The sequence below is a fragment of the Phyllobates terribilis genome, unplaced genomic scaffold (genome assembly GCF_046119375.1).
Source record: "Phyllobates terribilis strain yellow unplaced genomic scaffold, ASM4611937v1 Scaffold_7__3_contigs__length_470593459, whole genome shotgun sequence".
Lineage (NCBI taxonomy): Eukaryota > Metazoa > Chordata > Amphibia > Anura > Dendrobatidae > Phyllobates > Phyllobates terribilis.
Window position 1 is genome coordinate 146461016 of NW_027362767.1, and position 27495 is coordinate 146488510.

Sequence of the window (27495 nt, forward strand, 5' to 3'; positions counted from 1 at the left end):
GGTCCTTTGCACTGGTGTTTGATTCTTCCGGTGCAGAGGCGTCACATGGTTATGACTTATGTCATCCCTCACATGACTGTTGCTGAGACCAGTGCTTGGCCTCACAAAGCCCCAGAGCTAGTCATAGGGGGGCCATCACTGGCGAGGAAGCATCTGAAGAACCAAACACCAGCATGGAGGACCTGGAGCTATGGTGGCAAGGTGAGGACCTAGAATATAAATTATTTGACCCAAAATTTGAGGGAAATTTGTAGCGATCGATTTGCTCATGTCTATCACTCATCCACACTATAGGTGATCAATGTATAATCACAGGTATGACACCTCACGATCTCAAAAACAAAGGTCACAAACTCCCTTCTGCGTATGCAATGTTGGTACATTGTATGTGTGCTCCATTAAGACTGACCCAAAAGAGGAGAATGAAGAGGTCATTAAACATGTGCACAACTGATCCATTCATTCAGAGGACTTTGGAACCCCATACTTGGAGACAGTGGTCAGACCCCCTGCAAACACAATGGTCACCTATCCTAATAGGAGAACTGTACAGAAGTTGTAGACCTTGGTTGAGATACATCATGAGCCTTTTGACAGCCCAGGGGTCCCACCAATTTTGACATATTGCAATGAAGACAACTTTGGGTTTGTCTTAAATTTCACTACCATAGAAAAAGAGGGCAATCTCACGACAATTTTTGGAAGTTTGCCTTAATTTAGCAAAATGGGTATATACAGTGGGGGAAATAAAAATAGAAAAAAAAAGTGCTTGGTACAGAAACCTTTGTTTGCAATTACAGAGGTCAGATATTTCCTGTAGTTCTTGACCAAGTTTGCACACACTGCAGCAGGGATTTTGGCCCACTCCTCCATACAGATCTCCTCCCGATCTTTCAGGTTTCGGGCTGTTACTGGGCAACATTGAGTTTCAGCTCCCTCCAAAGATTTTCTATTGGGTTCAGGTCTGGAGACTGGCTAGGCCACTCCAAGACCTTGAAATGCTTCTTACGGAGCCACGCCTTAGTTGCCCTGGCTGTGTGTTTCGGATTATTGTCATGCTGGAAGATCCAGCCACAACCCATCTTCAATGTTTTTATTGAGGGAAGGAGGTTGTTGCCAAAATCTCGCGATACATGACCCCATCCACCCTCCCTTCAATACTGTGCAGTCATCCTGTCCCCTTTTCAGAAAAGCACCTTCAAAGTATGATGTTTATGATGTTTCCCCCACCATGCTTCACGTTTGGGATGGTGTTCTTGGGGTTGTACTCATCCTCCTTCTTGGAGGTTGGAGTGTGATTGATTGAATGTGTGGACAGGTGTCTTTTATACTGGTAACAAGTTCAAACAACTGCAATTAATACAGGTAATGAGTGCAGAGTAGGAGGGCTTCTTAAAGAAAAACTAACAGGTCTGTGAGAGCCAGAATTCTTGCTGGTTGGTAGGTGATAAAATACTTATTTCATGCAATAAAATGAAATTTAAAGGGGTTGTCCTCTACTAAGACAACCCCTTCTTGAACTAAACGTTTGGCCCCAATAAAATAAAAGAAAACTATACACATCTCTCGTGCTGGTGCCGTTCCAGCAGTGTCAGCACTGGCAGTCCTGGGATGTGATGCAGTGGAATGACACGTGGTGCCCTGCACCCAATCAGTGCTGGCGTCAGTGTCCCCGCCTCCTGTCAAATTGAACATGAAGAGGAAGTCAGAGATCAGCTGCAGCCCGGACTTCCTCTTCATGTTTGATTTGTAGGAATTGGGTGCCGGCGTTACGTGTCATTCCACCGCATCACAGCCGGAAGCTACGCCGCTTGCTGCTACCGCACACGGGAGGCGTGGTGATAAGAATTACGTAACTGCTCAGAGAGCTACGGGACCTGAGACGGGCCACAAAGTCCAACACCCTGAAGAAGAAGGACAGTGAATCCTTTGAAACGCTTTGGACTTTGTGGCCCGTCTCAGGTCCTGTAGCTCTCTGAGCAGTGACGTCATTCTTACCACCACGTCCCCCGTGTGCAGTAGCAGCAATCGGCGTAGCTTCCGGCCGGAGCACGCCATGGGCCGCACGCCTACTCAAGACTCACAGTGAGGGGCATCCCTGGGAGGACACTCCCACACTAGATTCTTCCAGAGCAGAAGCATCACACGTGGATTCCAGGACTCAAGCACATCTTAGGAGGTCACACGAACTACCCAGCCCTTTGACCACCTTCTCCATTGTGGGCCCTGCAGTGTTTTTGTTCATGCATGTTGACTTCTGCAGCAGTCGTTCAGGACGTTTTTATAGAGTCTGGACTATTCTTTGTTGCCTTTTTTCATTTACTTATGACATTACAGTTGACAGGGTACCCCTGAGACTAGCTGGTTCACTCTGTTGATGGAAGCTGGTTCACCTATATTGACTATCACTATACAGATGTTCTGGCTACTCCCAGTCACAGATTATTAAAAGTTGACTGTCCCATTAAAAACACTACAAACTTTTTTTTCTTGTGACTGTACAATGTTGAATAAATTGATACGGACAATGAATGACTTAATTTTATAAGTGTAATTACGTAAAGTACAGGAGAAATAATGATATACCATTGCCGTAAAAGGAAAAACAAGAGGATAGCTGTACTGCTCAGATAGGAGTAGCAGTCAGAGGGTCACGAGCTCGCTGTGGGCGCTGTGGTTAGTGGCGGAGAGGTGAATAGTCTAGCGGCTGTCATAGCTGTCTACCAGAAGGCGGCTTTGATTTCTATGGCCTGGGATTGGTGGCTGGAGTATAACACTCAAGCATCTACATTGTAATAAAGACTCCCCCCTAAAGAGTTATAACGTGGATATCATTTTATCATCAAGTCTGCAGCCAACGTAGTCTCCAAACATGTCATCCATTCCTCCCGGGCCTCTAATAGTAGGACTCCTTCTCCACCCATCCTGCAAAAGGAGAGAATCACATGTTTCCAAGACCATAAAAATCTAATCCACATTGCTAAGGCAAAGTAAATTAATCTTTATAGCAGTATTATAGTAGTTATATTCTTGTATATAGGTGCAGTATTATAGTAGTTATATTCTTGTACATAGCGACAGTAATATAGTAGTTATATTCTTGTATATAGGGGGCAGTATTATAGTAGTTATATTCTTGTATTTAGGGGCAGTATTTTAGTAGTTATATTCTTGTACATAGGAGCAGTATTATAGTAGTTATATTCTTGTACATAGGAGCAGTATTATAGTAGTTATATTCTTGTACATAGGGGCAGTATAATAGTAGTTATATTCTTGTACATAGGAGCAGTATTATAGTAGTTATATTCTTGTACATAGGAGCAGTATTATAGTAGTTATATTCTTGTACATAGGGGCAGTATTATAGTAGTTATATTCTTGTACATAGGGGCAGTATTATAGTAGTTATATTCTTGTACATAGGGGGCAGTATTATAGTAGTTATATTCTTGTACATAGGAGCAGTACTATAGTAGTTATATTCTTGTACATAGGGGGCAGTATTATAGTAGTTATATTCTTGTACATAGGAGCAGTATTATAGTAGTTATATTTTTGTACATAGGGGCAGTATTATAGTAGTTATATTCTTGTACATAGGAGCAGTATTATAGTAGTTATATTCTTATACATAGGAGCAGTATTATAGTAGTTATAGTCTTATACATAGGAGCAGTATTATAGTAGTTATATTCTTGTACATAGGGGGCAGTATTATAGTAGTTATATTCCTCTACATAGGAGCAGTATTATAGTAGTTATATTCTTGTACATAGTAGTTATATTTTTGTACATAGAAGCAGTATTATAGTACTTATATTCTTGTATTTAGGGGCAGTATTATAGTAGTTATATTCTTGTACATAGGAGGCAGTATTATAGTAGTTATATTCTTGTATATAGGGAGCTGTATTATAGTAGTTACATTCTTGTACATAGGAGGCAGTATTATAGTAGTTATATTCTTGTACATAGGGGGCAGTATTATAGTAGTTATATTCCTGTACATAGGGGCAGTATTATAGTAGTTATATTCTTGTACATAGGAGCAGTATTATAGTAGTTATATTCTTGTACATAGGGGACAGTATTATAATAGTTATATTCTTGTACATAGGAGCAGTATTATAGTAGTTATATTCTTGCACATAGGGGCTGTATTATAGTAGTTATATTCTTGTACATAGGGGCAGGATTATAGTAGTTATATTCTTGTATATAGGAGCAGGATTATAGTAGTTATATTCTTGTATATAGGAGCAGGATTATAGTAGTTATATTCTTGTAAATAGGGGGCAGTATTATAGTAGTTATATTATTGTACATAGTGGCAGTATTATAGTAGTTATATTCTTGTACATAGGGGTAGTATTATAGTAGTTATATTCTTGTATATAGGAGCAGGATTATAGTAGTTATATTCTTGTACATAGGGGGCAGTATTATAGTAGTTATATTCTTGTATTTAGGGGCAGTATTATAGTAGTTATATTCTTGTACATAGGAGGCAGTATTATAGTAGTTATATTCTTGTAAATAGGGGGCAGTATTATAGTAGTTATATTCTTGTATTTAGGGGCAGTATTATAATAGTTATATTCTTGTACATAGGGGCAGCATTATTGTAGTTATATTCCTGTACATAGGGGGCAGTATTATAGTAGTTATATTCTTGTACATAGGGGGCAGTACTATAGTAGTTATATTCTTGTACATAGGAGCAGTATTATAGTAGTTATATTCTTATACATAGGAGCAATATCATAGTAGTTATATTCTTGTACATAGGGGGCAGTATTATAGTAGTTATATTCTTGTACATAGGAGCAGTATTATAATAGTTATATTCTTGTACATAGGCAGCAGTATTATAGTAGTTATATTCTTGCACATAGGGGCAGTATTATAGTAGTTATATTCTTGTATATAGGGGGCAGTATTATAGTAGCTATATTCTTGTACATAGGGAGCAGTATTATAGTAGTTATATTCTTGTACATAGAGGGCAGTATTATAGTAGTAACATTATTGTACATAGGGGGCAGTATTTTTCCTACCTCCTGGGTCACGGCGTAGGATCAGCTTGCGGACTTCATCATACACAAAGATGAGTAGACTGTACGGGAAGGCACAGAACCACCATGTCACCCTAGGGGAAAAGCAACAAATTACACAATTGATTCTTCTAGTATTAAAAATTACACATTGGTGCATGGAAACTCACTTATTACTAAAGCAAAATTCCATATTTATGGTCCAAAGCCTTTTTAGGGACTTTTTGTACATTACATTATATTCTACAAGCAGCAAATCAGCAATATAATATTTATTGGGACAAGAACGGCACTATTTTCGAGTGTGCTGCCACCACCACCATCTACTGGACATACTTGCAACATACCGCAGTATGGAAACCAGCACAGCTAAATGTTCTCAATCTACACCAGTACACTGGCATTAATTACCCTTTGAGAATTTCTTCTTTTGTTTAAGATAACTCACTTCAGTGGATACATCCGGAGCGCCACATCCATTCCAGGGCAGTAGGACAGGAATGCCGCGAGTGCAGTCTCCTCCAGGAGACCAAATATCAATATCTTGTTCCTGAAGAGACATTGAGTATGGCATTCAGTCCCACATGACCTTTAGACGAAGAGTTGTAGCCCCTAAGCCCTTCGCTTCCATGTCACCTATTATGAGAAATTTTTACCCCATCACGTCAGTAGTCCACATGCCACGTTGCATTACAAGAAGTGGATCCATGGGCAGATCCACACATTCTATGTCGAAGGTGGAAGAGGGACCACATATGGGACCACCTCTGTGTTTACCACCTTTGATACAGAAGCCCCTGGATCATCACTAATAACTGGCACCCAAATGGCAAGATTCCACCGTTAGCTTCTTACTTCATGCCTTGCTGGAAGACAGAGTTCCTTCTGGTCTTACAGATGATCAGATCAGCCCACTGGACCACCACGATGCTGGCAAAAAATGCGGTGTGACACGTGAACTCCACCACTTTGCGCTGCTCATAGGTCTGGAAAGAATAATCATGCGATTGGTGATAGAAGAGACCTCATAGTTTGGATAGTGAACAACAAAAGCTCTAACAACACTAGGAAGTCCTAAGACCACCCAAACCTTGTCTTCTCAGGTTGTGGTGACACAGAGAATCTGTTTGTATTGGTACTTGCTTCCTCAGGGACCCTCAGACTAATTCATATATTATGTGACATCACCAGTGATGCCACCAGTATTCGCCTGAGAAGGAAGTCATCTAGATGCTGACCTCACTTGGACTGGCCAAAAACTTCAGCACCAACCCGCTGCCTCAAAATACTGCTGTTCCAGCAGAAAGTATTAAGAAGATCATATCTGCTGATCATTGTCGGAGACTATTCAGCGACATCACCGGTGAAGAGCAGTGATGTCTCCATTATCGGCCAGAGAAGGAAGTCATCCAGCTGGTGAGATCATTTGGAAAATCAGTGGGACAGTCTCAGTTCCTTAGCACAACCCTGAAAGTATCACTCACAATGTAGGTATGGAGGTATCTACTCACCCATTCCTGCCCATAACTGTCTTCTACGGCATTATTAGACCGGTCGTCCCAGTCCAGACGTATACCCAGCAGCTGAGCGGGCAGGAAACCGTTCTCCGCCAGGATTACAAAGTAGGTAAAGAACCCACCCAAAGCCTGGATCATACCTGTAGGGTCAACAGATGAGGCAAAGTAACCGTAACCAGACATTCATATCATGCAAAAGTTGAAGTGAATACTATTCCCAATTCTGACTGGTAGACATAAAAGGCATCTTTCCCTTTTAAGAAGTGGTTTCTCTTCCCATCTACTGGGGTTGAACCACAGGGAAATTGCCAGCCTTAGGGGAACAACTGGCACATGAGGCTTCTGACCAGTACAAACCCTAATATGCATGGTATAGCAGAATTATTTCCATATTTAGCACTGCTATTGGATTACATATCGTATGGAGATGTTATTTGGTCACTGGTGGTATTAGAGGATCACCAAGCTGTGACTTGCCTACTTTGGACTCATACGAAGAGAGCAATCACTGGAGAAGGACATCATGGTCGGAAGAATAGAAGGCACAAGGCAAAGACCAAAGACCAGCAACCCCGTGGCTTGATATTATCAAGATAACGGCGGAGAAGACTCTGGTGGACCTATCTAGGCTTGCACAAGATCAATCTTCCTATAGAGCGTTCATTCATCAAGTCTGCATGGCTCGAGACCAAGCCAATGGCTGTTAATTAATGAATGGCAGTATATATATTGTGTTCATGTATGTGTTGTTTGGAATAGTATAGCGGTATACAGTGCTCAGCATAAATGAGTACACCCCCCCTTCCCTCACGCGTCGTAGGATCGAATGGAGAGAACTAAAAAAAATGTTGTGTTTTTTTTTAAGCAGAAGCAAAACGGGGGGAATATATACCTGGCAGAGCCCCAAGATGGGGGGCATATATACCTGGAAGAGGCCCAGGATGGGGGGGCATATATACCTAGAAGAGGCCCAGGATGGGGGACATTACTACATAATGGGAGGGGGGGGTGAACAGGTATGTCTTTATAGGATCTAGACCACTACAAGGGCCCATACATCTGACCAACACGGAGGGGGGCCAGGTCCACATTTTGCATTAGGGCCTATTGGACTCTAATTACGCCACTGATGGCAGTGTGTCTTGTGAGGCACTGTATGGACGTGTAAATGGTATGGCATGATATGGTAGCATATATTGTGTAGCACTATGACAGTATGTCTTGTATGGTGGTGTGTATTGTGTGGCACTGTATGTCTTATGTGGCACTTTGACTGTTGTATGGTATGGCAGTATGTGTTATGGGGCACTGTCTGGCGGTATGTGTTGGTTTACAGTGTACTATATTTGCATTTTATGTGCTGTTAGGCTAATGCATGGCCCTGGGATTTGAGCACCATTGAGTACAGGATTTCCCAACAGATTTTGTGGTTTTGGACTGGTCGGGATGTTGTGCTGCCACCACTGACTGGAATCAGGACCTGTGTGCAGGCCAAAGTTTTGTAGGTCAGAGGAGCTGAAGCCCAGAGAGGAAAGTACCCGTTAGTATTAATTCTGGGCTCTGATCTGGGGTCCAATTCATTTAGATGTCTGAAGTGATTAAGTCATTCATTTTTTGGTCTGGGGAATTAAGTTAGAGGTCTGGGGTCTGAATTTTTGTGTCTGGTCTGTAGTCTGATTTAGGCGTCTGGTCTAAGATCAGAATTGACCCTAGGAGTCTTATTGAGGTGTGTAGTTTGGGGTTTGAATAATTTTGCACGTCTGATCTTGGGTCTGAATTAATTTTTTAGGGGCTGATGAGGATTTTAGAGGGTCTTTCTTTCCCTTGAAAACAAATATCAGTAGTGGCATCCCAAACTAGATTTTTTTTTCCCCAGGGGGTCCCTAGGGTTGAAGTTTTGGAAAACCTGCCAGGGTGAATGGAGCCTGTACAATATTATATGTTCACTACATGACAGGTGTCCACAGTAAAGAATATCTAACGCAAGACCACCCCTGATCATAAACGTATTTTTAGGAACTCCTAGGGGTCCTGGATCATGGACCTTACTAGTTATCAGCTCCATGCATTACCCATAATACTCCAGAGCAATCTATTCCTACCGCCATAGATCCGCAGCGATCACCCCCTTCCCGCACTGTGATTGTCACGAAACTGAACCGCTGGAATCTGTAATTTCACTCTTCAAACAGAGCAATTAATCTCCTCCGCTCAGACCTGGAAACTAATTGGCCTTTTTTTCTTCCAATTAAAAGGCAGATGATTAAATAATGAAATCAGTTCAGCTGTAATGAATAAATAAAGCGTCGTGTCCTGTGCAGAGTCACTACTGCGGGAGAACAGACACATCTAGACCTGTGGACCACAGATGCCCGTACGTAGCACGCAATGGAAGTGGCTTCTTAAAAGGGGAATAACGTCTGAAACAGCCCGAATAGCGATTTAAAGGGAAACTGTCAGTTCGCCAGATTTTTCACCGATAACGCTCAGTTAGAGGCGCCTTTACACCCTATAAGTGATTTTCTGAAATCCTAATCAAGGAGTTAATAAAAAGCCTCGTTTTCTCCCTCTAAAAAGAAGTAACTGTCTTAATTTGCGTAGTCTTCATCTCCATCCAGTGGTCATAAATGGTACTGCATCTGTAGTCAAAATCAAGAGTTATACCCACCAATTTGTCCGTATGCCATGCTGATGAGACGCTCATTCACCAGTTTGTCAGTCCGCGGGTTCCTGGGTTGTCTCTTCATTATGTCACTTTCAGCAGCTTCATACGCCAGGGAGATTGCAGGTACCTGGATCAGATAGGGGAAAAAGAAAAAGGGACTAGTCAGTAATGTGGTCTGTAGTCATTTAATGGCTGGAGACTGTATTTGATGGAATAGCCCTATTTATCAACGTCTGACATTAGTGAGGTACAAGGTTCAAGAAAAATGATGCCTCATTAAAATCAGAGTAATTTGAAAAAAAAGAGAATGATCATCAAAAAGGTCTCAAACTAGTATTTGAATCATATACGGACTTATTAAAACATAACCTTTATTACAAAAATCATAGTGTGATTTTTTTAATAAAACTCATTAAAATCAGTCTTGATGAGGGGAGAAAGGAGACATACGCACCATGTCAGTGCCCAGATCGATGCACAAAATGGTAACTGTGCCCAGAGGAAGAGGGATATTGGCGATGATGAAAAGTAAAAATGGCGTGATTTCCGGGATGTTGCTGGTCAGCGTGTATGCGATGGATTTTTTCAAGTTGTCAAAAATCAGACGTCCTTTAAAAAAAAATAAAAAATTACTTAAAAGGACAATAACATCATACCAATTAGTAGGAGAGCGCATTTATTTCCCATATTGCGACTTATGCCCACCTCCTCCCTCACCTCAGAGGTCACATGACAAGCTTCCTTGTACACTGTGTTCCAAATTATTATGCAAATAATATTTTCTCAGATTTTCCCAAATTACCTATATGAATTGCAGTCATTGTAATTTTCCAGTCAAATAACTATTAGAGTACAATTGAAAGGTTTTTGTACAAACTGCCTATGATAACAGGATATTTTTTAAAAAATAAAAAACTCAAATTGCACTCAAAATGCATGTTCCAAATTATTATGCACAGCAGAGTTTTCAACCTTTTCGTTTTAATAAAGAACAAAAAAATGGTCATTTTTGAAATTATAAGCATTAGCAGGTTATTACACACTGAAATCAAACCGTTTTCACCTCAAAACTTTATTCTAGGTGATGTTACATTTGCACATAGGACCCCTTGTTCGAAAGGAGCTTCTGAACTCTCTCGTCCATTGAATTTGTCAGGTTTTGGATGGTTTCTGCTTCAATTGTTTTGCATGAGGACAGAATACCCTCCCAGAGCTGTTGCTTAGATGTGAACTGCCTCCCGCCATCATAGACACTCCTTTTGATGATGCTCCAGAGGTTCTCAATGGGGTTGAGGTCAGGGGAGCATGGATGCCACACCATAAGTTTGTCCCCTTTTATGCCCACAGCAGCCAGAGATGCAGATGTGTTATGTGCAGCATGAGATGGGGCATTATCATGCATGAAAATGATCTTGCTGCGGAATACACGGTTCTTCTTCTTGAACCATGGAAGGAAGTGCTGTTTGAGAAACTCCACATACATTATGGAGTTCATCTTTACCCCTTCAGGGATCCTAAAAGGGCCGACAATCTCTCTCCCCATGATTCCAGCCAAAACATTACTCCACCTCCTCCTTGTTAGCGCCGTAGCCGTGTTTGCATGGGGTGTCCATCAACCAGCCATCCTCCACTCCATCCATCTGGACCATCGAGATCATTTCATGCATGATAATGCCCCGTCTCATGCTGCACATAACACATCTGCATCTCTGGCTGCTATGGGCATAAAAGGGGACAAACTATGGTGTGGCATCCATGCTCCCCTGACCTCAACCCCATTGAGAACCTCTGGAGCATCATCAAAAGGAGTGTCTATGATGGCGGGAGGCAGTTCACATCTAAGCAACAGCTCTGGGAGGGTATTCTGTCCTCATGCAAAACAATTGAAGCAGAAACCATCCAAAATCTGACAAATTCAATGGACGAGAGAGTTCAGAAGCTCCTTTCGAACAAGGGGTCCTATGTGCAAATGTAACATCACCTAGAATAAAGTTTTGAGTTGAAAACTGTTTGATTTCAGTGTGTAATAACCTGCTAATGCTTATAATTTCAAAAATGACCATTTTTTTGGTCTTTATTAAAATGAAAAGGTTGAAAACTCTGCTGTGCATAATAATTGGGAACATGCATTTTGAGTGCAGTTTGAGTTTTTTATTTTTTTAAAAATATCCTGTTATCATAGGCAGTTTATACAAAAACCTTTCAATTGTACTCTAATAGTTATTTGACTGGAAAATTACAATGACTGCAATTCATATAGGTAATTTGGGAAAATCTGAGAAAATATTATTTGCATAATAATTTGGAACACAGTGTAGTTCTGATTCTTTAAAAATCAGGAAGAGTCAGGACTTTTAGGGTGTCTGGACTTGTGTACTTACCTGTCCTGGCTCTGCTTCCTGCCTCTGCACTATAGTCGGCATTCCAGGCCTTTTATGGCTCGCTGAGGCAGCTGTATGCCGCATGAGTATTCAAGTAGTGGTGCATGCTACTGCCATGTGTGCTGTCCTCGGGGTCTAACCATATATCCCACTGTGCTCTGCTGCAAACAGTGCCTGACTTCACGCTCACCTGAGCTGTTCCTGTGTGCCATCTGCACATTCAGCTTTCCCTCTGCAAGGTGCCCAGTTGCCTACTCAAATCCGCTGTTCCTGTGTATGGTCTGCACATTAAACGTTGCTCCAAGGTGCCTGCCTCATTACTCCTCTTTGCTGAGTCAAGGTGAGGTCCACACACTAAACCTTGTCTACTTGGCACTGCTCATTTAAGTTGGTGTCCGCACACTCAGCTCTGCTACATTAAGCTCCCTGCAGACCTGCTTGTCGATTTATGTGTTGTTCGCACCACCATCTCTGCTGCATCTAGTGCACTAGTATATCCAGCTCTGTTGATCCATTTTCCATCCCGTATATTCAGGTCTACCAGTTCAAGTAGTGGACAGCTAGTCATGCTCCACTGCATTGTTTCCTCGGGTCCCTGCTATTAACCCCATATTTTTGAGAAACCACCTCACCAGGTAAGCCATAACCATTTTTAATTTCCTCTCCCTTCTGTTTCTATAGCAGTAGCATAACTACCAAGGGGGTCAGAGGGTGTGGTCGCCCCAGGCCCCGCGCTTGGAGGAGCCCCCCCCAGATCTATGCTACCCTTAACTATATTGCCGTGCGCAGTTCATCGATATAGTTGACACCTGTGGAAGAGCGAGGAGACATGGTCTCCCTACACTACCTCTCTCTATTCTGACCACTACAGGTCGCTTTAAGCCTGCGGTCTACAGAATGGCAGGATGATGCAGGGCCTGAAGCGACGGCACACACACAGGACATCTGAGTCCCAGCGAACTTACGCCATCGCGCCATGCTGGGCCTTTGACATCCTATGCGTGCAGCAGCGCTTTGCAGGTGGACTTGTCATGATCCTGGATTAGATGAGTATGTGATGCTTCTTATTTTAAATAAAACTTGTGATGTGACTATGGGGGCATCATAAACAATGGGGGAGGGGCCCCTCATACACAGTAAGGGCATCTGTGGAAGGCGGTCAGAGTGTGGTGACCATTATACCATTCGGGTACATCTGTGGGGGCCATTATATATTTTGGCAGCTAATGTGGGAGCCATTATACTGTTCGGGTACTACTGTGGGGGCCATTATGTAGTGTGGCAGGTAATTTGACGGTGATTATACTATTCGGGTACTATTGTGGGAGCCAATATACAGTGTGGCAGCAAAGGTGGGGGACATTATACTGTTCGGGTACTACCGTGGGGGCCATTGTATAGTGTGGAAGCTAATGTGGGGGTCATTATACTGTTCGGGTACTACTGTGGGGCCGTTGTATAGTGTGGCAGCTAATGTGGGTGCCATTATATAGTGTGGCAGCTAATGTGGGGCCATTATATAGTGTGGCAGCTAAGATAGGGCATTATAGTGTTTGGGTGCTTCTGTGGGGGCCATTATATAGTGTGGCAGCTAATGTGGGGGTCATTATACTGTTCGGGTACTACTGTGGGGCCGTTGTATAGTGTGGCAGCTAATGTGGGGGCCATTATATAGTGTGGCAGCTAATGTGGGGGCCATTAGACTGTTCTGGTACTATTGTGGGAGCCAATATACAGTGTGCCAGCTAAGGTGGGGCCATTATGGTGTTAGGGTACTATTGTGGGGGCCATTATACAGTGTGGCAGCTAATGTGGGGGCCATTATACTGTTCGGATGCTACTGTGGGAGTCATTATATAGTGTGGCAGCTAATGTGGGTGCCATTATACTTTTTGGGTACTATTGTGGGGGCCAATATACAGTGTGGCATCTTAGGGTGGGGGGCCATTTTATTGTTCGGGTACTATTGTGGGGGCCAATATACAGTGTGGCAGCTAAGGTGGGGGCCATTATATATAGTGTGGCAGATAGTGTGGGGGCCATTATACTGTTCGGGTACTACTGAGGGGGCCATTGTATAGTGTGGCTGCTAATGTGGGGTCATTATACAGTTTGGGGTCTACTGTGGGTGCAATTATACAGTGTGACAGCTAATGTGGGGGCCATTATATATATTGTGGCAGCTAATGTGGGTGCCATTATACTTTTCGGGTACTATTATGGGGGCCAATATACAGTGTGGCAGCTAATGTGGGGATCATTTTACAGTTTGGGTACTACTGTGGGAACCATTATACAGTGTGGCAGCTAATGTGGGTGCCATTATACTTTTTGGGTACTATTGTGGGGGCCAATAAACAGTGTGGCATCTAAGGTGGGTGCCATTATACTGTTCTGGTACTATTGTGGGGACCAATATACAGTGTGGCAGCTAAGGTGGGGGCCATTACAGTGTTCGGGTACTACAGTGGGAGCCATTATATATAGTGTGACAGCTAATGTGGGGGCCATTATACTGTTCGGGTACTACTGTGGGAGCCATTATATATAGTGTGACAGCTAATGTGGGGGCCATTATACTGTTCGGGTACTACTGTGGGAGCCATTGAATAGTGTGGCAGCTAATTTGGGGCCATTATACAGTTTGGGGTCTACTGTGTGTGCCATTATACAGTGTGACAGCTAATGTGGGGGCCTTATACAGTTGGGGGCCCTCAAAGTGTAGGAACCACTGTAGAGGCCTTTATAAAGTGTGGGGACTACTGTGGAAGGCCATCAAAGTGTGGGGACTACTGAAGGGTCTGTCATACAGTGTAAGGTCCATTTTACAGTGTGGGAGCTAATGTGGAGCCATTATACAGTGTGAGGGGGTCATCATACACTGTGGGGTCATTATACAGTTTAGGGGCTACTGAGGGGTACATCCTACTTGTGGGGGCTACTGTGGGAGCCATTATATAGTGTAGGAGCTAATGTGAGGGCCATTATACAGTGTGAGGGTATCAGTTTACTGTGTTTTCAGGAAGCAGTGAGAACACACTGTGCATAGGGAAGCTGTGCGTCCACCATATTGTGCATAGGGGAGCTATGTGACCACCATACTGTGCATAGAGGAGCTGTGTGCCCACCTTACTGTGCATAGAGGAACTGTTGCCCCACCATACTGTGCATAGGCGAGCTGAGGGACTACCATACTGTGCATAGGGGAGCTGTGGGCCCATCATACTGTGCATAGAGGAGCTGTGTGCCCACCTTACTGTGCATGGGGGAGTTGAGGGACTACCATACTGTGCATAGGGGAGCAGTGGGCCCACCATACTGTGCATAGAGGAGCTGTGTGCCCACCTTACTGTGCATAGGGGATCTGTGGTCCAATTATATTGTGCATTAGGGAGCTTTACATGGGAGGACTCAGAAAATATTATTACTGTAGATGGAGAGACTCAGGGGATATTATTAAATGTTAAGTTGGCACTTAAGAAGCATTACTGTTATAGGGGGGACTCAGGATATTGTGACCGTCAAAGGGGCACAGAGAGGGCATTATTACTTTCTAGAGGCAAAATGTGGACACTGTATTTTATGGCATTTGCAAAGGGCATTACTATTTTCTAGGGGGCAATTTTATCATCTTGAGGGCACAAAGGAGACATTTTACTTAGTAATGCCCACCATTGTACCCTTTACAATGTGGGGCACTAAGAAGAGTCCTTTTTTTGTGGCACACAGCAGGTGCAGTAATAGGGACACATACGGCAGCAGCGGCTCAGTATTGGGGTATCAGCAGCATGAGGAGCTTGTTCAGGTTGGGGATACATGGGGACAGGGATGGAAATGTGAGAAGTCAGATGTTTGTAGATTGTGAGCCCTCGTGGGCAGTGTCTTCTCTCCTTCTGTACCAATCGGAGACTTCTATTGTCTAAGATTATCGTACTTGTTGTTTGCTATGTATACCCCTGTGACATGTGAAGCGCCAGGGAATAAATGGCACTATAATAATAAATAATAATATTAATAAATGTGTCTTTGTTGTAATCTCTGCAGACAAGTTGTGGTTGGAGAAGTTGTCATGTTGGTCTGGGCCAGATGGAAAAGACGGGAAAAGTGAATGACTCCATCAGAAAGAACGTGAGCTGTAAGTCATTCAATATATAACTACAGTAATAACTTGTATGGTCTGCAGGACTGGTATCTACCACTATATGTCACTGTATGGCGGTAATATCAGTTCTGTTCTTTGTATAAAGATATATTTTCAGCCTTGTCATCTGCTGGGCTTTCCCTATAACCACAATTGGGGTGCGTCACCATAGTTGTAACCAGGGCCCACTCAGAAGTTTCGCCTCACCTGAGCTGATCCCCTAGCTACACCTCTGCACTTTAGACATATTTTTCAACCCTTCCAAGGTGTAAGGGAGGCTCCCAGAAAAATGGGAAATCTCCTCGACCCTTGGAAAAAAATGGGAAATTTTCCCAGGGTTGTGAAAGCCTCCCGAAACCTCCCAGAGTGTAAGATTTCCAGCAGGTTTTTTTGTGCGTGACACTGGGATGTTCCATCATAAGATGGAGTACTGGCAGCTAATCACAAATCCATGGGCTGGGGAATGTCAGGTGTGGCTGAAAGATGCCAATCGGTCAATTGTACCAACTTGCGGACACCGATAGGACATTGTATACTTGGCCCCGATTTCTTTAAAGGGGGCTCTAATCTTCATTTCCTAAATGTAGTCAATTGTACCCTGCTATCAGCTGCTCATTATTTTTCATGGATTGTGATCTTACAAACCTTCCTCCACTCCGGTCACAATGGAAGCAAAGTTATCATCCAGGAGGATCATGTCTGCAGCTTGCTTGGAGACGTCGGACCCTGCTATGCCCATGGCCACCCCGATATCTGCCTTCTTCAGGGCTGGAGAGTCATTGACACCATCTCCTGTCACAGCCACTATAGCGCCCTGCGGAGGAGAGAATACTAAGCATGGGTTGCTGGCACCCCATAAATTTGGACATTATGAGGGTCCTGAATAACATTGGAACATGGGATCTTGTGAAGGTCAGTTGCCAAAAATGTGACTTAAAGTTCCCGTCCTCCACACTTCACCTGTCTCTGACAACCCTCCACTATGATCAGCTTCTGCTGTGGCGACGTCCGAGCGAATACGATCTCTGTGTGGTTCTTCAGTATGTCATCCAGCTGCTCCGAGGTCATGTCCTTCAGGTCCGAGCCGTGGACCACACAAGCTTTGGCTTCCCTGCAAAGATAAAAAAGTTGTTTATATTACAGACGTCGTCTATATAATGTAACATACCAATACCAGTGATTGGAAACAACTCCTGGTGGAGTGGCTGATAGCTCACAGGTCTACCCAAAAAAATGTTTTTCAGGTGCCAAGGTTTTTTTGAATGGATTTAGGGTATTTTGTGGGTGCTGAATTAAAAAATCCCATTACTTTTGATGAATTGGTTCTAGGTTTTGAGATAATTCATCCATAAAAATTAGGGCTGTTGAGTCGGAGTCGGTGTCCATTTTGCTGGAGTCAGTATAAAATGGACCAACTCTGACTCCTAAAATACATAATAAATTGGGTTCAGTAGTTCAATGCAGTTTGTGGGGAATATTTTTTTCATAAGAATTTGGTAAAGTTATGAAATGTCCTATAAATGTCTGTCCTATTCCTGATCTCAGGGTCTGGACTTTTGGCTGAGATGAATCTGTGCTACAGTAAATTTATCACTTAAACATGAGCCGTGTATGAGGGAGTCAGTGTCATGGAAATTGAGGAGTTGGAGGTTTGGCTTACCGACTCCACAGCCCTGATAAAAATAATGCATTCCTCCAATGCGACTTGTGTGTGATAACAAATGCAATAGCTTTTTGTCTTTTGACTCTTTATCAGTGACTTAGGTAATGAAATATTCCATATAATTGTTTTGTAATTCAATTTGTAGGCCTACAATGCTATATAAGTCACTTTTTGAAGCCAGAATTCTACTGTAATTAATTGATTAACTATTAAACATCTCAGAAACTAGCGCCAATCTAGCAAAACCGAAGTCATATTCTTAATCAGCTCCATAAACGTAATATAAAACCGTTCAGACATCGTGGTCACCCCCTGTACGGCACCGACGCCTGGTGGTCACCCCCTGTACGGCACCGCCGCCTGGTAGTCAGCCCCCTGTACGGCGCCGCCTGGTGGTCAGCCCCTATACGGCGCCGCAGCCTGGTGGTCAGCCCCTGTACAGCGCCGCCTGGTGGTCAGCTCCTGTAAGGCACTGCCGCCTGGTGGTCAGCTCCTGTACGGCACCGCCGCCTGGTGGTCAGCCCATGTACGGCTCCACTGCCTGGTGGTCAGCCCATGTACGGCACCGCCGCCTGGTGGTCAGCCCCTGCACGGCACCACCGCCTGGTGGTCAGCCCCTGCACGGCACCACCGCCTGGTGGTCAGCCCCTGTACGGCACCGCCATCTGGTGGTCAGACCATGTATGGCACTGCCGTGCTCCCTCATGGTGATACCCTGTACTGCATACTGGTGGTCAAATCCTGTATTGCACCCTGGAGGTCACATCCCTTATTGCACTGCAGACTGTTCAGTGAACGCTCGAGTATGTCTCACCTGGGATTGACGTGGCTTACTGGGATGTTAAGCCGATCCGCAATGTCTTCTACCGTCTCATTTCCTTCGGAGATGATACCAACACCTTTGGCAATTGCTTTGGCAGTAATGGGATGGTCTCCAGTTACCATGATGACCTGGAAAATATGTGCATCAATGTTTTGAGACAAAAGGTCACTTCTACAGGCTCATGTGCCTCTTGTCTACTGGTAGGGTCCACCAATGAGTAGGTCGTTATCTGTACAACCACCTTAGTGGCCACACCAGTATATTGCCCTATGAAGTACCACCATGTGTTCAGTTTTTCTGAGAAGTTTACCTTGATGCCAGCACTGCGGCACTTGCCAACAGCATCTGGTACAGCAGCCCTGGGCGGATCTATCATAGAGATGAGCCCTATGAAGCACAGGTTGGTGATGGGGAAGTTAATTTCATCGGTGTCAAATTTAAATCCACGTGGGAAGTTGTCAGCGGGCATATGAGTGTGGCAGAACCCTAGAGGAAATAAAGTAAAGTCATAAAGTGGGCATTTCTAACTTTGTGTTCTTGTTAAGTCAGTAAAATCAAATATGTATACCCAAGACCCTTTCGCCCAGTCCTCCCAGCTCAAAGTAGGCATTTTGGAAGGCTTCTTTCATCTCCTCGTCCAGAAGTTGTTCCTCTCCGTGTAACATAATGGACGAGCAGCGGTCCAGGATTCTTTCGGGCGCCCCCTTCATGACCAGCAGGTGACTATCAGGACTGTCCTCACGTTCATGAACAGATAACTGTAGAAGTAAGAAAAACAACATTTTGTGAGGTAATAGCCCAAACTACATCCTGTGTGTAGTGGACCACCACTGGTCATCTTCAAGGCATGAAATTAGATATCTAGATCTTACTGTATGTTCAGAGTATGCCTCATGGCACCATATCTTAGAATCTTGGTGTATCATCAGGTCTGACCCAGTAATGTTTCCGTTTGCATCAGCCACTAACCTGATATTTGTTGGTCGAGTTGAAGGGGATCTCTGCCACTTTCGGGTTCCTATCTCTCATCTTCCTCACTGAACCACAGGAAAGCTCGATACACTTCAGGAGAGCAGACTCAGATGCATCCCCAGCGGTGTCCCGCTACACACAGATAATATGACAAGGATCAGTCACTGGTCTGAGTAGCTCCAATAATTTATCCATTTCATATCAAACCTTTTATTAACACCTCACCTTGGAGATGGGAATCTTTTCCTGACCCACTTTAAACACGGCACGGTTACAAAGTCCGGCAATTCGAGACAGAGCGGTCCAAGTAGGAGATCGCTTATCAAAGGTGGCTCCTAAAAGGCAAAACAAGTGGTGATCATTTAAAGAAGAGAGGGTATGGAGCCGAGAGCCCAGGAAGGTAAAGCTGTGGATTTGTGAGGACCCCAAGATAGCAATGGAGAAGATGTGGGGCTGTGGCAATGTATTAGCCAGACGTGGAAGCATTAGCGAAAGAAGACTGGGTTTGCCAGGCAGGGACATAGATACTGTGTTACATAGGGTTGAAGTTAGAAGTATAACTTGAAGTATGGAGGACCTAAGTCAACCATGAACACGTGATGAAAGCGTTTCCCACAAGTAGTTTGCTGCCATACGTATCAATTCCTGAAGCTTACCAAGTTATGCACCAGCTATTAACAGTATACACTGTCCATCAATACCTCCAGTAAATCAAAGTTTAATTTTCTTCTACTGAAAATGCTCAGTATCAGATTATTTTATGTCAACAATATGCGACCAGAAGGGAAGATGTCCAAAGAGGTCATCACCACACACAAGAAGGATGCCATTTTACTGGAGTTTTGGGATGTAAAGAAACCCCTTGGTCTGCATGACCCTTACAATTAGGCTAGGGAGCCCAGGATCCTGCAGTATCTTTATGGATAATCCACCCCTGACCCCAACCAAAGAATGGCGACTGATATTATGGGTTGTCCCAGCCTCAAGTGATGACCAAGTATCTTCTCAAACCTGACTGGTCCTCTGTGGTGTCCGCCTCATGAATTTGGTTGTCAAACCACATATGTGCCACGGTCATTCGGTTCTGTGTCAGGGTTCCTGTCTTATCGGAGCAGATTGTTGACGTAGATCCCAAAGTCTCCACAGCTTCCAGGTTCTTCACAAGGCAATTCTTACGAGCCATCCTCTTAGCAGTCAGGGTTAAGCACACCTATGAGGAAGCCATGTAAGATACCAAAATACGACTGAGCTTGTTATTTCACATCTATATTATTTAATAGTGACTACAGAGGTCTACACCTCACCGTGACTGTGGCCAGGAGACCCTCGGGCACATTAGCTACTATAATACCAATAAGAAATATTACGGCTTCCAACCAAGAGTAGCCAAGAATCAGGGAAAGTACGAAAAAGGAAACACCAAGGAAGACAGCCACTCCCGTGATGATGTGGATGAAGTGCTCTATCTCCATGGCGATAGGAGTGCGGCCTACTTCCAGGCCTGAAGCCAGAGTGGCAATACGGCCCATTACTGTGCGATCTCCTGTTGCTATGACAATACCCCGAGCTGTCCCTACAAATAAAGAAGGAAATATGAGTGATTCAAGATCTTTTGTCTCATGAGCAAAGGGGGCCACATTACCAGGGACAAAACTACCAACTATATCATATGCTATGGGATGTGCAGTCTCGGGTGGCCTGGCACACAATGTGCTCACACTAGGCAGTATCAGGAATTAGGGGGAATTAGTGCCTAAAGTCAAGAGGACCTATTGAGAATGAGACTGGTACGTATGGTGGGGTCTGATTTGAGGGTGATGGAGTCTGCCTCATCTAAGGTCTTAGAAGTAAGGTAATTAGGGAGTCTAATCTTAGGTCTGATCATTTGGGAGTCTATTACCGAGTTCTAATAATTTAGGGGTCTGGTCTAAGGACTGAAAATTTAAAGGACTGGTCTGGGGACGGAAATTGGGGGGCAGGGGGATATCTGATCATTTAAAGTGAAAAGGAGTATGTCAGCTTAGGAGTCTGGTTTAGGTATGGTAATTTAGGGGTCTAATAATTTAGGGTTAGGATTTTGGATATTCTAATTTAATAGCAAAAAGTATGATAATTTAGGAGTCTGGTCTCACTTCTGATTTAGAATAAGTATGATCATTTTGGGGTCTGTTTCGGGGTCTTGTAATTTAAAGACAAAGGGTATGATAATTTAGGGGTCTTGTCTACGATGAGAAAATTTACTGGCCTGTTCTGAGGTCTAATAATTTAGAGGTCTGTAAATTAGGATGTGAAAATTTGATGTCTTGTTTGGGTTCTGAACTTAAGATTGCAGGTATGATAATTTAGGAGTCTGGTCTGAGTTTGGCAAATTTATGGGTTTGGGCCATGACAGTTTTGAAGAATAGTTTAATAATTTACATCTTTGTGGACTCAAAACGCGAGGGATCTGGTCTGGGTTACTTTAAAGGTAACGTATGACAATTTTAGGTTCCCATAATTTAAGGCTAATGAGTAATATTAATTTGGGGTCTTATTTGGAGGGGCTGGTAAATTGGAATACCCTTTTAACTTTAAATTTTGGATCTGGTCTGGGGTTTGGTAATTTAGAGATCTAGGTAAGAAAATTTAAGGGTCCAGCCAGGGGTGTAATTGAAGTTTTCACGAGTCTGAGTTTAAGGTTAAGGGATCTACTAATTTTGAGGTTTAGTCTGGAAGCTGATAATTTAGGGACTTTCCAGTTTAGAAAACACTGCCATTAACCCTACTAGGGAACTCTGAATGGGTCATCTGTTCAGAACCCTCAATTATTGGCCAGAGTGGAGAGTTGAAATAAAAAGAATCTTTCTCTGGAGGTCTTTTACTGCATTACAACCTATTCATTTAGATGGACAGTATGTAATACTTTACTCTTCCTGTGAAGGAATTGTGAAAACTGAACACATTAAGTAATAGGGACTATCCACAGTAGATAACGCCCTTTAAGAAGTTATTGGGTGAGTGCCTCATTCTCTTAACTTGATGGGGAACCATATAAATATGGAAGCTCACTCATTTGGGTTGACCAGGTGATTCAATGGACTCTTTTCTCCACATAGAACCAACATTTTTTAAACAATCTTTTTTACTTACAGCCACCATATTGAGGTACCATAGGTCAATCTGTAATATTGATTTCTCAAGTAGGAGTCATTTTCATTCTTACCTTCCACACAGTTGGTTGAGAAGAAGGAGATATTTCTTGTCTCTAGAGGGTTTTCATGGGTGAATTCTGGAGAGCGTGTCTGAGGTTCTGATTCTCCGGTCAATGAGGAGTTGTCCACCTGGCGGGGAAAAGATCACAAAAAATATTCTAAGACCGATAGAAGACCCTGAGCCTCTTCAATGGCTGCTGGAACTTTCTGGCACTCAGAACATCCCACATGACTCTAGTGATGAACGTGGTGTGAGTGGAGGTACCTTGCACCCGTGAGATGAGATAATCCTAATGTCTGCAGGAATTCGATCTCCTCCTTTGATCTCCACCAGATCCCCAACGACAACGGCTTCTGCATTAATCTGGAGCTTCTCCCCTTCGCGAATTACAAGAGCTTGCTGGAGGAACACAAAGCGAAATTTTAGACACATAGTTACTAATCATCGTCTTAAAGCTTTATTTTACTCACTTGGCCTGGAGATTTACCATTGAAAACATGGGCTGATGCCTTTTTGTAGGATGTAAGAATGCCCCAAGGTCTAGAGCAAACACAAGACCATCCCAAGTTGGTCAGTCACTCTCTTATCGGCTAGCATCTTGGTGGAAAGCCATTACTAGGTCAACTGATCTTAGAGAAAGGTAGTAAGGATTTTGTGGTCCTATCATTTTGACTAAGCTAAGACAACTTTGTCCTTCCCTTTTCATGGGTGTAGACAAAAACCATGAGGCTTGGTGATGTCTAAGTCTTAATCACTGCCAGGTCATTGGATGGATATTCTACTAAAGAACTCCAAGTCAAGCCTAGAGTTGATTGGTCTGACTTGGATACTTCAAATGGAGGTCCATCCATCTGACCCCCATGAAGAAAACCAATCCAAAATGACAACTTCTTCCCTTCTTCCAGTCTACGGCATATATCCCAGGAGCATAGCCATATTGTCTGCGGAGGTAGAAATTGCCACAGAAACTTAATTCTTTTCAGGATATAAAGGTCAGAACAAATTTTGAATCTTTGAAGAGACATATATCAAACTGAGGGGTCTCCACTAACCAGTCCATTACCTGTGGCACCATATTCTTGAAGGAGTCCATAATCTTGGAACTTTTTGCTTCTTGGTAGTAAGAGAAGCATCCAGTGACAATGACTACGGCAGCCAGGACCACCCCCAGATAGAGCTAAGGAAAAGAAGAAGAGACTAGTCACGAAAGAGGTCTCAGAAAGTGTAGCCAAAACCATGCCCCGACAAGTGGATGATACTAACATTATCATTGATGGGCTCGTCCTCCATGGCAATTTGGATTCCATAAGCGAGGAAGCAAAGAATGGCTCCAATCCACAGCAAGATGGAGAATCCACCAAACAGCTGCCGGCAAAACTTTACCCATTCTGGGGTGGTAGGAGGAGGTGTGAGAGCATTGGGGCCATCTTGTGCCAGGATTTCCGCAGCACGAGTGTTTGTGTGACCCTGTGAGAAGTCAGCAAGGCAAGAAAAAGCTTGGTGAAAAAGTATAAAATAGCTAAAATTATCAATCTGACATTGATAAAAGCCAGATTATGAGATATTTCTAGAAAAAAGTGAATAGAGCTCACTTGTAGAGCTTATAGGGTAATGATGCAGCCCAAATACACACTCTTAGAGAATCCTGTAAGAAACGCCCTCTTGTAAAGACCATAAAAATTACCATTGTGGCTGCACTAAATAAAATGGCCCATATCTCTGGAACCATATGGTGGATTTTAAAAATGAAAACACTTAGCATTTTATTTCCGCTGTGTATATATAAGACCAAAGCCAGACACCTTTCACCTGGCGAGAGGTTCTTTAATTTTCCTTGGATGCTCTATAGCAGCAATTAGTCGATTTGTCTATCATTCTCGTATTCACCCAGTGGTGTGTCCTCCTCTCCGGTGATGCAGGGTGTAATGTGGTGGCTTAGGATATTGTGCGGTGGGATGTACGGACACGAAGTCACAATGTGAGATAATTGGGGCATGTGATCGGCTCACACAGATCTCTGCCTGAGCGGCAGGCTGCTTGCTGTTATGTGGCAGCGATTCATCATTAATGGAGTCACATCCCCACCACAATAAAGTTATTATATTTTATTGTAATACTGATCTACTACTTGTTGTTTGCAATTTGGCCTTAAGTTTTCTCATCTTTTTGGCAAAATTACAATAGCCCTATCCTTAGCTCTTCTCCTATCCTTTACTCTAACCCTAGCCCTTGTCTCTTAAGCACTCAGCACTCATCTGTCTAGCCGATGTCTGTGTAGAGCGAACCTGTCAAGATAAGTTTGGTATTGGCTACTGCGCCCTGCATAGGAAGCAAACAGACAGATATGAGCAGTTAAGAGTTAGGGCAAAAGTTGGAACTAGGACTATTGTTATAAACAAAAATGTTTTTTTAATTATTTAATAACAAAACTAAAAAAAAATATTTCATCCCCCATTACATTTGGAGCCCTCACACTATACCAGTGGTCTTACCCAAGTAATGAAGACCGAACATTGCCTCTAACCCCACACCACCACCACTGCCCTCCTAAAAATTGTTTTGTGTAGAGAAGCAGGACTGTTGGCACTACTGGTTCGGCTAAGTCACTTTTGGCCAGCAATGTCAGAGGATTTTAGAGTTCACAGAAATGTGTGGATGCTCGGCATGGGCAGGGCCGCTGGGCAGAGGCAGGGCCGCTCGGCAGGGGCAGGGCCGCTGGGCAGGGGCAGGGCCGCTGGGCAGGGCCGCTCGGCAGGGGCAGGGCCGCTCGGCAGGGCCGCTCGGCAGGGGCAGGCTCGCTCGGCATGGGCAGGGCCGCTGGGCAGGGGCAGGGCCGCTCGGCAGGGGCAGGGCCGCTGGGCAGGGGCAGGGCCGCTCGGCAGGGGCAGGGCCGCTCGGCAGGGGCAGGGCGGCTCGGCAGGGGCAGGGCCGCTCGGCAGGGGCAGGGCCGCTCGGCAGGGGCAGGCTCGCTCGGCATGGGCAGGGCCGCTGGGCAGGGGCAGGGCCGCTCGGCAGGGGCAGGGCCGCTGGGCAGGGGCAGGGCCGCTCGGCAGGGGCAGGGCCGCTCGGCAGGGGCAGGGCTGCTCGGCAGGGGCAGGGCCGCTCGGCAGGGCCGCTCGGCAGGGGCAGGCTCGCTCGGCATGGGCAGGGCCGCTGGGCAGGGGCAGGGCCGCTCGGCAGGGGCAGGGCCGCTGGGCAGGGGCAGGGCCGCTGGGCAGAGGCAGGGCCGCTCGGCAGGGGCAGGGCCGCTGGGCAGGGGCAGGGCCGCTGGGCAGGGGCAGGGCCGCTCGGCAGGGCCGCTCGGCAGGGGCAGGCTCGCTCGGCATGGGCAGGGCCGCTGGGCAGGGGCAGGGCCGCTCGGCAGGGGCAGGGCCGCTGGGCAGGGGCAGGGCCGCTCGGCAGGGGCAGGGCCGCTCGGCAGGGGCAGGGCGGCTCGGCAGGGGCAGGGCCGCTCGGCAGGGGCAGGGCCGCTCGGCAGGGGCAGGCTCGCTCGGCATGGGCAGGGCCGCTGGGCAGGGGCAGGGCCGCTCGGCAGGGGCAGGGCCGCTGGGCAGGGGCAGGGCCGCTCGGCAGGGGCAGGGCCGCTCGGCAGGGGCAGGGCTGCTCGGCAGGGGCAGGGCCGCTCGGTAGGGGCAGGCTCGCTCGGCATGGGCAGGGCCGCTGGGCAGGGGCAGGGCCGCTCGGCAGGGGCAGGGCCGCTCGGCAGAGGCAGGTTCACTCGCCACCAGACAGCTGAGGGACCTGACAACTTATGAAGTATGCCGTTGCCCAGTCACAAAGCAAGATAGGGGCATGAAGAGTGGGGCCATATGCAACATTATCTGTCCACCAATAGTTACTCTCAGGATCTAGTATTGTTAAGACATCTGCAAGTTTGGCTGTCATTTAAAGGGGGTCTAGTAAGGTTAAAGGTCCCTTTGAATATTAAAGCAAACTTGTCAAACATAAGCCTGCAGCACTGTAATTAGGAAATACTAATTTACAGTAGGATTAATAATTTTTACCACGTATTCTTACCTTGGCAAGGTCGGTGCCATATTTCCGTGCCAACTCTTCGAGTGAAAGTTTGTGGTCATCCTGCCGAAAAAGTGTAACTTATTTACAAAGGCAACTGAAAACATTGGACAAGTTGTGCGGAGGAGTGCACATACTTGTAAAGAGAGTTTATCTAGATACTAGTCCATCTAATCACTAGTGTAACAACTATTGTCCTGTTCATGGAAAATTATAGACTGTAGTACCACAAATTACCACCGGGGGCATGATTACATTCTACTCTTGCACCGTTAAGTATCACAAGTCGGGTAGTTCTCACCATAGTAACTTCCTTCTTGAGCTCATCCATTTCCATCTCCTTCTGCTTCTTCTTGCCCCCTCCATTGTCTGCATTGGTCGCAGCGGGCGAGTACTCCCGACCCTCCTGCAAAGTGAGATGTTGGAAGAACGGTGATATTGACTGTAAGGTTCCCAGACCATGCAGTGTACGTGCAGAGGACAAGATAAAAAAATATTATGTACACCAAGAGTAAAGACCAAAAAAGCTTACCTCATACCAGCTATAACTATGTAGAGAGCAAGAGAATACTAGAAGCTGCCCAGGTTATAGCAGCATACTCCATATCACATACAGAAGGATTTATAGCTTTACCAGCTGTGTTTAGTTTAGCTATTTTAGGTCTCCTGGATGTAGGGGTCACACCTCTAGTTCATGCCCCGAGGTCAGTTCACGCCTCTGACCTACAGTTCTAATTCCACAAGGACAGCTTGTTCTGTGAGAACATGACTATTGTGGGACTGAAATAGTCTGAGGTGGTGGGATCGGTCATGAGAATTGGGTGATCACCTCTGTGTATTTTGGAGCTAACAAAAAATTTAGAAACAAGAAGCTTAGATTGTGAACATAACAGTGGAACTATGTGAACAAGAAGTGGTCTACACAAGACCAGTGGTCCGGTATCATCCAGTCTCCTGTTTTTACTTTCGACCTACATTCCGAATACCTCTCCCATCGCGCCCTGTAATCGAGCACAAATCTAACTTGATGGAGCTTTTCCTCTGCTCACATGCTGTTCAAATAGAAGAGT

The 27495-nt window shown here is 44.8% G+C and overlaps 1 protein-coding gene and 1 long non-coding RNA gene across 6 annotated transcripts in view; one reads left to right on the plus strand and one right to left on the minus strand.

Annotated features, from left to right (window-relative positions):
• The window catches only part of LOC141154018 (uncharacterized), a 223861-nt gene that overhangs the window by 153696 nt on the left and 42670 nt on the right, over positions 1-27495 (plus strand). For 3 of the 4 annotated variants that reach the window (XR_012247381.1, XR_012247384.1, XR_012247383.1), the window contains exon 2: positions 15665-15755. This is a non-coding gene — a long non-coding RNA (uncharacterized lncRNA). Of the gene's footprint in view, positions 1-119; positions 202-15664; positions 15756-27495 lie in introns of those variants that run through there. The other variant, XR_012247385.1, reaches the window with a different exon arrangement.
• The window catches only part of LOC141154014 (sodium/potassium-transporting ATPase subunit alpha-2), a 36188-nt gene continuing 11229 nt past the window's right edge, over positions 2537-27495 (minus strand). For both annotated transcript variants that reach the window (XM_073639397.1, XM_073639396.1), the window contains exons 3-24: positions 26727-26831; positions 26429-26488; positions 23675-23878; positions 23475-23588; positions 22676-22810; positions 22422-22539; positions 20524-20792; positions 20231-20429; positions 19445-19554; positions 19217-19351; positions 18816-19005; positions 18558-18733; positions 18239-18375; positions 16722-16872; positions 16407-16575; positions 9694-9848; positions 9243-9366; positions 6569-6714; positions 5913-6043; positions 5506-5607; positions 5061-5152; positions 2537-2925 (exon numbers count right to left, since the gene is read on the minus strand). In XM_073639397.1, coding sequence (XP_073495498.1) covers positions 2897-2925; positions 5061-5152; positions 5506-5607; positions 5913-6043; positions 6569-6714; positions 9243-9366; positions 9694-9848; positions 16407-16575; positions 16722-16872; positions 18239-18375; positions 18558-18733; positions 18816-19005; positions 19217-19351; positions 19445-19554; positions 20231-20429; positions 20524-20792; positions 22422-22539; positions 22676-22810; positions 23475-23588; positions 23675-23878; positions 26429-26488; positions 26727-26831 — 3051 coding nt within the window. In that variant the 3' untranslated portion in view covers positions 2537-2896. The remainder of the gene's footprint in view (positions 2926-5060; positions 5153-5505; positions 5608-5912; positions 6044-6568; positions 6715-9242; positions 9367-9693; positions 9849-16406; positions 16576-16721; positions 16873-18238; positions 18376-18557; positions 18734-18815; positions 19006-19216; positions 19352-19444; positions 19555-20230; positions 20430-20523; positions 20793-22421; positions 22540-22675; positions 22811-23474; positions 23589-23674; positions 23879-26428; positions 26489-26726; positions 26832-27495) is intronic.